General features: G+C 37.6%; 1 protein-coding gene and 1 long non-coding RNA gene across 2 annotated transcripts; one reads left to right on the top strand and one right to left on the bottom strand.

Moving 5' to 3' along the window:
- Positions 1–6647: 6647 nt before the first annotated feature.
- Positions 6648–8148, bottom strand: LOC131151323 (uncharacterized). The gene is made up of 3 exons (XR_009135713.1): positions 7626–8148; positions 7004–7231; positions 6648–6934 (listed from the first exon to the last, which is right to left on the bottom strand). It is a non-coding gene; the product is annotated as an uncharacterized LOC131151323 (long non-coding RNA).
- A 1863-nt stretch (positions 8149–10011) lies between these two features.
- LOC131151316 (protein DOG1-like 4) lies at positions 10012–13281 on the top strand. The gene has a single exon (XM_058102568.1). The coding sequence runs from the start codon at positions 10056–10058 to the stop codon at positions 10749–10751; it is 696 nt and encodes a 231-aa protein (XP_057958551.1). The 5' UTR covers positions 10012–10055; the 3' UTR covers positions 10752–13281.
- Positions 13282–13521: the final 240 nt, after the last annotated feature.

Below are 13521 nucleotides of genomic sequence, written 5' to 3'. Positions count from 1 at the left end.
TCTAAACTCTCACAATGCTAAGATGTATCAAGGGAATGAATATATGAGAGTATTTGGAGTGGAATAGGAAAAAATAGGTTTTTTTGAGATTGAGAGGATTTTTCACTAATTATATTGTTAATCTCACTTTAATTTTGCAAATGAGCCTCTATAAATAGAGAATGACAAAATTATAACCGTTGGGGGACACAAAGGGCATTCTTAAATTTGTTAAAAAAAAGTTTAGCAAAATTAACCTTATTTAACCCTTTAACGTTGGTAAAAATATTAATCAACTCGAGAGGATTCGGGTGGCTGAACTTTAGTTCGGTCGCCCGAACAAACTCATCAGAGAAATTTAGAAAAAATGGTTCGAGTGCTCGAGTTTGGGGCCGGGTGGCTAAACTAAAGTCAGAAACATTTTGCAGGTGGTTCGGGTGCCTGGAGATAAGTTCGTTAGCCCGAACTTGCCAATTCGGTCGCCCGAGGGTATTTTGAACGCAAAGGTTCGGGCGCCCATATTGGTGAAGAGGTGTCAGGTCAGGGATTCGGTCGCCCGTGGACAATGCGGTCAAAAATGTCCAGCCACTTGAATCCAAGTCAACATGTTGACTTGTCCACGGTTTGAATTTTTGCTTCATTTAACTCCCTTGATTATGTAAGTGATATGGGGACTATTTGTGCATTTGTTTAGGGACCTAAAGTCTTTTCTAAGGCCTTTTTAAGTATGCCAAAAAACCTAACGTCGATCGACCAAAGGGTGATCTCTAAGGTCTCTCTAAGGTCTTGAGCTTATAGTCTTACATGCATGATATGCAGATTATTACATACATTTTTGAAATGAAATTATTACAGACCCAATGATAAAAAATACAACAATAAATATGATGGGTCTTCACTTCTTTTCAGGTTGCCGCATGCCATTATATGAACTTACCAATAAGAACATGCACACAAACTTAGCAACCATTAAATACAAAAGTATTTGTCATTATCAAAACTTGAAATGACCCATGGGGTCAACAACTTCAAATCTCCTTTTATTGGTTTGTTTTTCTTTAATACAATTAACACAAACATTAAAATCTGTGAAATCTAAGGGGTCTAGGATTTCGTCTAACATAAGTCTCTCTATTCTCCGTTTGGAGATATGACATAATCTCTTGTGCCATAACGTAGCTAAATTCTCACCGGTTAATTTTCTCTTGGTGCCACGTGTACTTAAATGCAGGGATTCATTAAATGAAGCAATTGTATCTATCATGTTAAAAAATATGTTTATTTTTATTTATTTATTGTGACTTTTATCACAACCGTTGTATTGTCTCTAAATCCAACGCTTGTGTGGTGTCATATATATGTTTGTAAGTCATGGAAAAATATGGGGATTGCTTGTCATTTTGTGCGAGGAGAGCTAAAAGGGGTTCTCTCTAGGAAGAACTTTTCTTCAACGGGTTTAGTGGTGAAAGGGTGTACAGGGGATCTAGGATCGGGGAGAGACTGATCAGATCGTATACTGCCATCATTTCATAGTGGATTTTTCTCTCGGTGCACGCTCCATGGACGTAGGCAACCTTGCCGAACCACGTAAAATCTCGTCTCCATTTTTTTGTGAACGTTCTTTGTGTGATTTATTTTGTTGATCGAAAAATTAAAATCACTGCGCGTCAACAAGTGGTATTAGAGCACGGTTTCGATTGGATGCAGATTTGATAAATTAGATTAGATCAAAAGAAATTTTTTGGATCTGAAGTTATTCTGCGGGAGTGCTCAAGATCAGAGTGGTTCGTTCAAATCAGACTGAGGTACGCGAAGATTCAGATCAAGTGCCGAAAAATTATTCTAGAATTTTTCAATTGAAGGAGGATCATTTTTCGATTGAAGATGTGAAAAAAAATTCGGAAAGAAAAAATTTTTTTTACAAATGAAGAACATAATGAATGGTGCCAAAATCGGGTGACAGACCCGGATTCAGAATCAGGTTGGAGCACAGGTTGAGGCACGGATCCTCCCCGTGGAGCGCTGACGTCATGTTGACGCAGAAACTGACGTATGCGTCGTTGCTGACGTCATCCTGATAGGTGCTAACGTCAGAGGAGAAGAAAAAAAAAAGAAAAAAAAACTTAATGGCGAGTACTTCAACGACCAAGTTCGAGGTGGAGCCCTTTAATGGAAAAAATAATTTTAGTCTGTGGTAGAGCACTGTGAAGGATGTGTTGATCCAACAGGGACTGATTAAGGCACTGTATGGGAAAGACAATAAGCTAGAGACCATGTTAGATGATCAGTGGGAGGAGCTGGAAATGAAAGCGATAAGTACCATTCGCTTAAATTTAACTCCAAAAATTAAATACAGTTTGTTGAATGAAACATCGCCAGTTGAGTTTTGAAAAAAATTAGAGAATATTTATATGTCAAAATCCCTAGTTAATAGACTGTATTTGAAGAAACAGTTGTATCAGTTGAGGATGACTAAGGGCACAAAAGTCAGAGACCACCTCAATTATTTCAATAAGATAATCACGCAGTTCCTAAGTATTGAAGTAAAAATTGAGGAGGAAGATAAAACACTAATTTTGTTGTATTCGTTTCACAATTCACTTGATACTTTGAAAACCACACTATTGCTAGGTAAGGAGACTCTTACAGTTGATGAGGTGACTACTGCCATTCTAGAGAGTGAGAATTTTTACAAACCAGATCATCCAGGACATTAAGAAGGGTTGTTGGCTAAGGGTAAGTCTAACCAACAGTGGGCAAGAGTTCTAGCAAGGATAATTGGAATTGAGGAAAATCTCGATCCAAGTCCATGGGTAGGAGTGGGAGTTGGAGGAGTGGTTGTTTTTATTGTGGGAAAGAAGGGCATATGAAGAAGGACTGTCTAAAAACGAAAAGAGATTTAGAGGAAAAGAACAGGAAGAAGACTAAGCAGGCTACTGTAATGGAGAGCAGTTCATCAATTTTTGATGGGGATCTTTTGGCTGTTACTACAGGTTCTAGTTACTTAGCTGATACTTGGACTTTGGATTCGGCGTGCTCATATCTTATGTGTCCCATACAAGGACTGATTTGACTCCTATGAACCAATCTCTAAAGGGACGGTGTTGATGGGTAATGATGCTTCCTGTGGTATTCTTGGTATTGGAACAGTCAAAATCAGAATGTTTGATGGTGTGGTTAGAACCATCAGGGATGTGAGGCATGTTCCAGATCTGAAAAATAAATTTGATTTCCTTGGGCTCTTTAGATAGTAATGGTTTCTCTTTTTCAATTAGGGATGGTGTGCTGAAAGTGGCTAGAGGTTCACTAGCAGTAATGAAGGGTCATCTGAGGAACAATTTGTACACTCTGGTGGGTAGCACAATGACAAGTGGAGCTGCAGCTAGTACCTCTTTAGATACAGATACAGATGATACTACTCTGTGGCATATGAGGCTGGGTCACATGAGTGAGCGTAGTTTGTATGAGTTGCATGGGCGGAACTTATTGGGAGGTAATTCTTGTTGTAAGCTTAAGTTATGTAAATACTATTTGTTTGGTAAACAACGCATAGTGAGTTTCAAAACAGGAAAGCATACGAGCAAGGATCTGCTGAAGTATATTCATTCAGATGTATGGGGTCCAGTACAGGTATAGTCTCACAGTGGTGCTATTTATTTTATCTCATTTATTGATGACTTTTCCAAGAAAGTCTGAGTGTATAATCTAAAGCACAGGAGTGAGGTATTCAGTAAGTTCAGGGAATGGAAAGCTCAGGTAGAGAATAAAACAAGGAAACAGGTGAAATTTCTAAGATTTGACAATAGACTGGAGTACAAAAACAGTCAGTTCATTGACTTCTATAAGGAAGAGGGGATCACTAGGCACTATACAATTCCACATGGCCCACAACAGAATGGGGTGACTGAAAGGATGAACAAAACATTACTAGAGAGGGCAAGGTGTATAAGGATTCAGGATAATTTGCCTAAGTCATTCTGGGCATGAGCAGTGAGTATGGCATGCTACATGGTTAATAGGTCTCCTTCTGCAGCTATTAACGCAAAGGTTCTTGAGGAGGTATGAACGGGTAAGCCAGTAGATTACTCTATGTTGAGAATATTTGGTTGTCCATCGTATGTGCATGTGCAGGAACATGACATATCAAAGTTGGACTTTAAGTCCAAACCGTGCGTATTTCTTGGTTTCCAAGAAGGAGTGAAGGGATAACGGTTGTGGGACCCTATAACACGGAAGGTGGTCTTTAGCAGGGATGTGGTCTTCGATAAGGAAGCCATGTTGAAGGAGAACGCTGGTAAGAAGGTGGAATCTGATTCAGTGAGAGTACCTATTTAGGTAGTGCTAGATAGTATTCAGAATTCAGGTATGGATAATACTCAGACTACTATTGTTGATTCTGTTGTATAGGATACAGTGAGACAGACTACAATTCCTCAGGAAATTCCTCAGACAGGTGATAGACATAAGCCTACAGGGCTAACCACCGGCAGAGAAAAGAGGAATGTTAAGCCTCCGGTCAGGTATGGGTTTGAGGACTTAGTTGCATTTGCTTTGATTACTAGTAGTGGAGATCCTTCTGATTTTTAGGAAGCAGATCAAAGTTTTGAACGAGATAGTTGGGTTGGAGCCATGGTTGAGAAGATGGAGTCTCTTCATAAGAATGACACTTGGGTGTTGGTTCAGAAGCCCAAGGACAGGAAGCTGATTGGTTGTAAGTGAGTTTTCAGAAAGAAAAAACTTACTTCAGAATTAGAAGGGATAAAATATAAGGTCAGGTTAGTAGCAAAAGGATACAAACAGGAAGAAGGTATAGATTATAATGAAATCTTTTCTCCCATTGTTAAGCATGCTTCTATTAGATCATTGTTAGCATTGGTTGTCATGCATGATTTAGATTTGGAATAGATGGATGTAAAGACAACTTTCCTTCATGGTGAGTTAGAGGAAGATAACATTATGGAGCAACTAGAGGGGTTTGTGGAACAAGGTAAAGAGCACCTGGTATGTAAGTTGAATATGTATCTTTATGGTTTAAAGCAATCCCCTAGGCAATGGTATAAGAGGTTTGATTCTTATATGTTGAGGTTTGGGTATGTTAGAAGCAGTTATGACAGTTGTGTTTACTTTAGATTGCTTAACAGTGGTGTATATGTGATCCTTATGCTATATGTGGATGATATGTTGATTGCCTCTAATAGTACTGATGCATTGAATGTGTTAAAAGCCAGGTTACAGGATGAGTTTGAGATGAAAGATCTTGGTGCAACTAAAAAGATCCTTGGCATGGAAATCAGGAGGGACAGACAACAGAAGAAGCTGTGGTTGTCACAGGGTAAGTATATTGAGAAGGTGTTGGAAAGGTTTAACATGAATAAGGCTAAACTGGTAAGTACACCTCTAGTTGCTCATTTTCAGTTGTCTGCTAAACTGTGTCCTTCTACTGATGAGGATAAGTTGGATATGGCTAGTGTGCCTTATGCCAGTGCAGTATAGAGTATGATGTATGCTATGATATGTAGTAGACTAGACTTGTCATATGTAGTTAGTTTGGTAAGCAAATATATGGCTAATCCAGGTAGAATGCATTGGAATGCGGTGAAATGGATTTCCATATATTTGTGTGGCACTTCTGATTATGGTATCTTGTTTGAAAGTACTGATGATGGTAATGTTCAGGGTTATGTGGACTCCAATTATGCAGGTGATTTGGATAAAAGGAGGTATACTTTTGGCTTTATTTTTACCATGACTGGTGGTTCCATTAGTTGGAAGGCTATGTTGCAACCTAGTACAACTTTGTCTACTACAAAAGTTGAATACATAACTTTAGTAGAGGCAAGTAAGGAGGCTTTGTGGTTAACTGGACTGATTCAAGAACTTGGTGTTATGCAGGATAGGTTACACGTATTCTGTGATAGTTAGAGTGCAATCCACTTGGCAAGGAATCAGGTATACCACCCTCGCACGAAGCATATTGACGTGCAATACCAAGCAGTTAGAGACTAGGTTGAAAGTTGTAAGTTTCAGTTATTGAAGATCCACACAGATGGAAATGCCGCAGATATGCTCACGAAACCTGTTACATTAGCTAAGTTCAAGTGTTGTCTGGACTTAGTTAATGTAATCTCTTGTTTATTGTTGATAGAGCATCCCAGAGCATGGGGATGGAATGTTGTGCTTGGCTGTGATTAAAAGCCAACGTGGAGATTGTTAAAAAATAAGTTTATTTTTATTTATTTATTGTGGTTTTTATCACAACCGTTGGATCATCTTTAAATCCAACGGTTGTGTGGTGTTATATATATGTTTGTAAGTCATGGGAAAATATGGGGATTGCTTGTCATTTTGTGCGAGGAGAGCTAGAAGGAGTTCTCTCTAGGAAGAACTTTTCTTCAATGGGTTTAGTAGTGAAGGGGTGTACAGGGGATCTCGAATCGAGGAGAGACTGATCAGATCTTGTACTGCCATCGTTTCATAGTTGATTTTTCTCCAAGTGCACGCTCCATGGACGTAGGCAACCTTGCCGAACCACGTAAAATCTCTCGTCTCCATTTTTCTGTGAATGTTCTTTGTGTGATTTATTGTGTTGATCGGAAGATTAAAATTGTTGCGTGTTAACATATCATATAAAGATTATCATAACCTGATAAAGAACCAGAACCAACCAATTTTGAATCATGAAACAAACTAAATTTTCCATTCCCAAATGAACAACAATAACCAGACTTGTCCAAAGTAGAAATAGAAATCAAGTTTCGTCTAAAAGATGGTACAATAAATGTTTCAACAAGATCCAAATAAAATCTAGTTTTTAACAATAATCTAAATAGTCCTATTGCCTCAACTTGCACTGTTTTGCCATCGCCCACATAGATGTATCTTTCAGCATCATTTGGCTTTCAGCAATTCAGGCAACCCCGCATAGACACACTGATGTAAGTGCATGCACTAGAATCTATCCACCAAGTGTGTTTAGGTACCAAAATTAAATTAACCTTAGAACAAACCAAATTAAGAAGCATACCTTTCTTAGCACGCCAGGCGAGATAGTTGATGCATTGCTTCTTCCTATGCCCGTCAGCTTCACAGAAGAAATAATTTGTACCTTCTTGTTCCGTACATTTTTTTGTTATTTCTTTTGAGGTGTTGTATCTGCAGCAGTCTCATCCTTCTTCCTCTTCTTCCCTTTTTCTTTGAAGGTCTAGGCTAGGTGAGCACACTCTGCCTTATCTTGCTTAAGTTTTTCTTCTTCCTGTACACAGTGTAAGATGAGCTTATTTAGAGACCAGGTCTCTTTCTAACAGTTATAGCTCATCTTAAACTGGCTAAACTGTGCCGAAAGGGATAATAATACCAAATGCACTAACAAGTCCTCAGAGAGTTCAAGCTTAAGTGCTTTCAACTTAGAAGCAAGATGAGACAATTCTAAAATGTACTCCCTAATGTTACCCTTACCCTTATACCACATTGAAATTAGGCTTATCAAGAATGTACTAATTTCAAACTTTTCATTCTTGACAAACCTCCTTTCAATATCAGCAAGGAAATCCTTTACTATAATTATTTTATCTAACATAGTGCCCCTAAATGCTTCTGAAATGACTCTCTTCATGATCATCATACACATGCGATTTGATTTCTCCCACCTTTCAAAGTCCCTTTTCTCATCAGATGTAGTTTTGTACGTAATAGGTGGGGAAGAATCAACCCTTAACGCAAGGTTGAGATCCATGACTCCGAGAGCAATTAAAAGGTTCTCTTTCCATGACTTAAAGTTCGAGCCATTAGCATAGGAATAAATTTGATGTTGGATGTAATATTAGTAGGAGTCATAGCTGCTGAACAGAGAATAACAAACAATCATAAAAATTAAAACAAGTTCACATAAATCTTGAACTAAAATTAAATTCAAAAACAGGTAATTCTCATATCAAGATATCGTGTATTCCGTTAATATTTTATCTTTGGAAAAATATATTAATTTGTAAGCGATATCTTGGTGCAGTAATCAAATGTTGATAATAAGAATATGTCGAATAATAAATCTTCCTTTGGGCTGAATTATTATTCACGTGTTAAATAAACCGAAAAATTATCACGCATTTATTGCCATAGGTGCACGTGCAATTCTATCAAAAAATTTATCTTCATTTGGGCCGATCAATTTTTACATACGTTACACGCACACAAGTTGTTTATATTTTAAAACAAAATTGATTGCCACAGGAGTTGTCACTTTGACGACTTACTGTTTTAATCAACTTCGTTTCAAAACATATATATATATATATTGTCCTTAAAAATACTCATATTTGAATTTATTTTATAACTTCCATCCTTTGACCATCCTCCCTTTAAAAGCTGTTGGGCATAATTTTAATTTGATTCGAATTTATTAAAAGATAAAATAAAAATTCAAACCAAATCTTCATCTCAAAAATATAATAACTAAATTTAACGATCCTCGCAAAGAACAAAATTTCCAAAATAGTTATTATTATTATTATTATTATTATTATTATTATTATTATTTATCCGAATTTTCATATAAAAAAAAAGATTTATTCAAATCAACACAAAATTGAGAAATTATTTCTCAATGATTCAACATGAAGCCGCTATGATACCACTTGTAAAAACTTAAAAAATATTTCTTTAATTGACGAGAACCATCATCATACCAGAATCAGTCATGTCAAATCATCAAGAACATTAAACTGAATGAGGAAGCGTACCTGAATCCATAGCGTTCTAAGATGTGTCGAGTCATGCAGATGACCTTCTAGATCAACACGTAATATCCAGAGAATTCCTTCTGTATTCTTTGTATTCTCTTTTGGCGAAGGGATGACAAAAGAGAAATTATAAAACCATCCATGTGATCCGAGGACCGTAACCAGTATATATATAATCGTTGGCCATATATGTGTATTTTCATTTTTGCCCATCATAATAAACAAAAATAATCATTAAAATATCTACACATTAAAGGTTCACAACCGTTTCGGATATATTAAAGCCCATTATAATACAAAATAACCGATCACTTTTAAATAAGATCTTTCCTTATTAGACCGTCCATAACACATAATTATTTCACTTATATGCCCATAATTAAATTTTGATCCAACATCTAATAGCTGTTAGAACAATTCCACAAAACTTTAGGTAAAAAACTTGCCGGTCAAGATCTTATTTCTTTCAATAGATAATTATGTGAGGTGATAAAAGATCTATTATAGAAAAAACAAAAGAAATAACACAAAGTTATGATGATAGAATAACAAAACTTAACCAAGAAGGAGAAGTCCATCTCACGCCCAAAGTAGTATATCAGGAAAATATACTGTTAAAGACTATGAAGTAGAAGAGGTGCAAAGTACCTCAGAGATATTGATGAGACTAAAGTTCTATAAGAATTAACTAAGGATATTCAAAGATCTCACAAGGGGTTGAATAAACTCATTACTAAATATCACTATTCATGATGATTAAATTATTTAAATATTAATTTATTAAACAATATTATTTAGCTTATTCATTATTTTTCAAACACTAACTCCATGAATAATAATCCAAACAGTCATTTTATTGACGAATTAGCAATTATATATAAATAAAACAATGCAATAATATAAAATAATAATGATATCATGCAGAATAAATAAATAAATAACATAATAAATAGCATAATACCCAAAAGCAATGAACTTGCTAGGCATCCAGCATCCATCATCACGCCTATCTTAGCCTCCATGTGAAAACAGACTTTGCCCATGATTTATATTTTTATTTTTTCAAAATGATTATATCCTTATATTTCTTTATTTCAATATTGATAAATCTACAGGCATTTATATATATATATATATATATATATATATATATATATATATATATTTATAAAAAAATAACCGTAAGCAGCCTGAACACCCATCACCTTCGACCACGTAGGTGTGCACGCGCCACCCATCCAGTGGCTCCCCCGCCCTTGCTCACCGTTTCACCTCACCATATAATGAATACATGGTCTCCTGAACACACATGGTGACTCTCTCTCTCTCTCTTCTTGCACCATGTGTTTCCAGCGATTCTATGAGACGTGGTTGGAGCAGCTCCGCCACCTGATACAGCAGCTCCGCCGGGCGCCCAAACCCCCGGCCACCCAAGACGAGAACCGCCGCCTCCTCCAACTCGTCCACAACGTCGTCACTCACCACTCCGAGTACTGCCGAGTCAAGTCAGTCGCCGCAGAGAGCGACGTCCTCGCTGTGTTCACTGCCCGCTGGACCTCCGCCCTGGAGCGGAGCCTCCACTGGATCGGGGGGTGGCACCCCACCACTGTCTTCCACCTTATCTACTCCGAGTCCAGCATCCTGTCCGAGTCCCACATCGTGGACATCCTCAGCGGCCGCCGCGCGGCGGGGGACCTCGGGGACCTGTCGCCGAGTCAACTCAGCCGCGTGAGCGAGCTGCAGTGCGAGACTGTGCGGGAGGAGAACGCGATCACGGACGAGCTGTCGGAGTGGCAGGAGAGCGCGAGCGAGGTGGGGCGTTCGATGATGAGGGAGGAGGAGGAGCTGGAGGGGAGGATCCAACGGCTGGCGAGCGTGGTGGAGAAGGCGGAGGATCTACGGCTGAGAACGATCCGAGGAGTGGTGGAGCTGTTGACCCCACAACAGGCTGCGGAGTTCTTGATTGCAGCGGCTGAGTTGCAGATTGGGGTCCACGAGTGGGGACTGCATTACGACCGTCAGCGTGGAAGTGATTGATTTTTTTTTGATATCACACGTCCGTTTCAGTGTTATATTACTCATCTATCTAAGCATTTATAAATAGGTTTTTTCAATTAATATTTTTATTTTTATCATTTTAAATATTATTTTTTTAACATGTTACAATTTACAATTATTTACCAAACACTTATGTTTAAGAGTACCTTTCCAATTGTTATCTCAAGTTAATTCTTTTAAAAAGCTTTTTATTAAATAACTTTTACAACCACTTCGATAAAAAGGAACTTATTGCACATTTGATATGTAAGAATGGTATGAAGTCGAGAGGAATATAATTGAATTTATTATTTAATTTTGTCACGTATTCTGTTCAAATTTCGTTTCATTCTTTTCTTACTCCCATTTTATCCACAAACCGAAAATGACCTTAACTCTCAATATACATTTCTTTTGGAGGAGGTAAAACAAAGCCCTCTTCCAAATGTTCCCAACTAAATCCACAAGCCAGGATGGTATGCCCGCTAACTTTTTACCAAAAAAAAAAATAGACATGTCTTACAGCCGATAACTAATATGATTTAGTTTTGACCTATTTCTGCATAAAATCACTGCAAAAGTACTAGACAATAGGCTGAATTGGGTGTTTCCCAGTATCACCTCAAATAATCAAAATCCCTTTGTTCTTAGTAAGCCCATACCAATATGTGCTTGCTGCCTACAAGACTACGAACTTCCTCGATCCTAAAAGGCAGGGTTAGAATGGGGCTATGATACTAAAATTCTATACGAATAAGGCTAAAAACTGCAATCTTATTATGATGCGTGTTTCTACAGTCTCGTATTCGGGTCATGTTAAATGGTGATCAAAGACACTACTTTGAAAATAGAAACCCTACTACCTCTTTATCTTATGGGGAGGGGGAATTTTCCTACCTATTCCATTGAAAGAAAGTTATAGGTAGTATCAATGGAAACAAGATTTGCAGAATTGCTCCAGAGATGCAATTTCTCGTGCGGATGCGTCTCTTGCTTGCCTCAGCAACTACTAACCACTGGCAGGGGTGGTTCAGGACTATGAGAAAGCTTAAGTCAAATGTGTAGAGTCGTCAAGTTGGGCATGACTTAAGCAGGTATATGCAGGAGAACCTATAAGTGGTCATCACTTCCATTCTTGAAATACCATGGTCTTCGATGAGGGGAAAACATCTAGGTTCCACCTCTTTCATGGGAATATCAAAGACAAAGGTATTTCGGGGTGGTTACAAGGCTAGAAGGAGAACCTCATATCAAAAGCTAGTGAGCAGATATGCCTTAAATCAGTTCTCAGGCTATTCTTTCTAATACTGTGAGTTGTTTCAAGGTATCTTGCACATCATTCCCAAGTGAGAGGATAACTCATGCACCCGCTACATCCCTTGGATTATCACTGTTGGGTACTGCCTTGTACCAATTGGGCTATCATAAGCCACTTGGATCTTCAGATGCCTTTCTAGGGCCATGTATGTGCCACTCTGTGGAGGATTTTGTCCTAAGGATATTTAGTGGCACACGTGCTTACTCGAGGAATGTGCTTTGAGGGCACTGGTAAAAAGCAAGAAGTTTGCATCTTAAAACTGAAATTTTATCCAAGTTAATGAAGTGAAGGTTTATGCTTCCTGAGAAAGCATCGTCAACATTGATATGTAACCCACCAAGGATTGTCCTACAGCCATCAATAGTTAAGGTGGAACTACATCATTTTATAATGTTACTATGTTCAAAAAATTATTAATACATGCACATCAGCACTCATTGAGTATATGAACACACGCAGACACAAACATATATATATATATATATATATATGGGTGTCATGAGTGTGCCTTTTTATTTTTCTTTTTTTGAAGAACACATTTCATACTGACACAATAATACAAAATGACATATAGATATGCTTCTAAAATAAATTTTGTGAGATCTATTTTCAAACTGAACCTTTTGCCAAAGCATATTCTCAGTTAGTAAATTTGGAGAAAATTAATTATAGAACATGAATCAAGATGGTTCCCACAAAAATAAATTGTTTTAAGAGGCTTTAGTGTGTCAAACACTAATCACAAGAGGGTAAACCACATAAAGGTCACTTGAAACAAACTGGAGAATCCAAAGCTAGCCAACTTTGATCAGATTGCTTTATACACACCCCTAAAAAGATCTTGGTTGAATAAAAAAGTCTAACTGCCAAAGAATCACAACATATCTAAGCCAAAATTCAAAACAGTAACAGTTATAGATTCATATAAACTCTCCCAAATAATTTAAAACTATGAACATATATACATAACAATCACTAAATCTACAACTTTCGCAAGGAAATTATCGGGAAATATTTTAAGATATAAATAAATTCACAAAACCTTTTCTTCAAGTTAAGAAGAGAAAACACTTCTTGGGGAGGCAAGCACCTTTCTCTCTTACTATGCCCCATCCCCTATGCCTTTATGAGACTGCGGGAACAGGGCTATGAAGAGAGAGAGTCGCTTCCCTCTCGTAAGAAAGAGCTAGCACTAAGTTCCTCAAGAAAGTAGCTCTAATTCCATCTATCTGAATACTCTGGAAAAGATGCTAGCCCTTTCATGGGGATGGGGTGGGGAGATAAAGCTGGCAGCACGCCCTTCTAAATAATAACCAACTACAAGCTAGCCTGGCATATATGAGATGCAAGTGGCCCATTTATAAGTCTCCACAAGGAAAATTGCGTAGGATAGTTAATATTAAGTTCAATAATTAGAATTTGATTTTCTCTATATTAGCCCTGGAATTAATA

Source organism: Malania oleifera, chromosome 1, assembly GCF_029873635.1.
Source record: "Malania oleifera isolate guangnan ecotype guangnan chromosome 1, ASM2987363v1, whole genome shotgun sequence".
In the NCBI taxonomy this organism is placed as follows: Eukaryota; Viridiplantae; Streptophyta; class Magnoliopsida; order Santalales; family Ximeniaceae; genus Malania; species Malania oleifera.
Note: the sequence above shows the minus strand (reverse complement) of the source record. Positions and strands in the feature narration are given on the sequence as shown.

Bases quoted from the DNA above. Each gene is read 5' to 3' on its own strand.
- LOC131151316 (XM_058102568.1), top strand. From the start codon at position 10,056: ATGTGTTTCCAGCGATTCTATGAGACGTGGTTGGAGCAGCTCCGCCAC.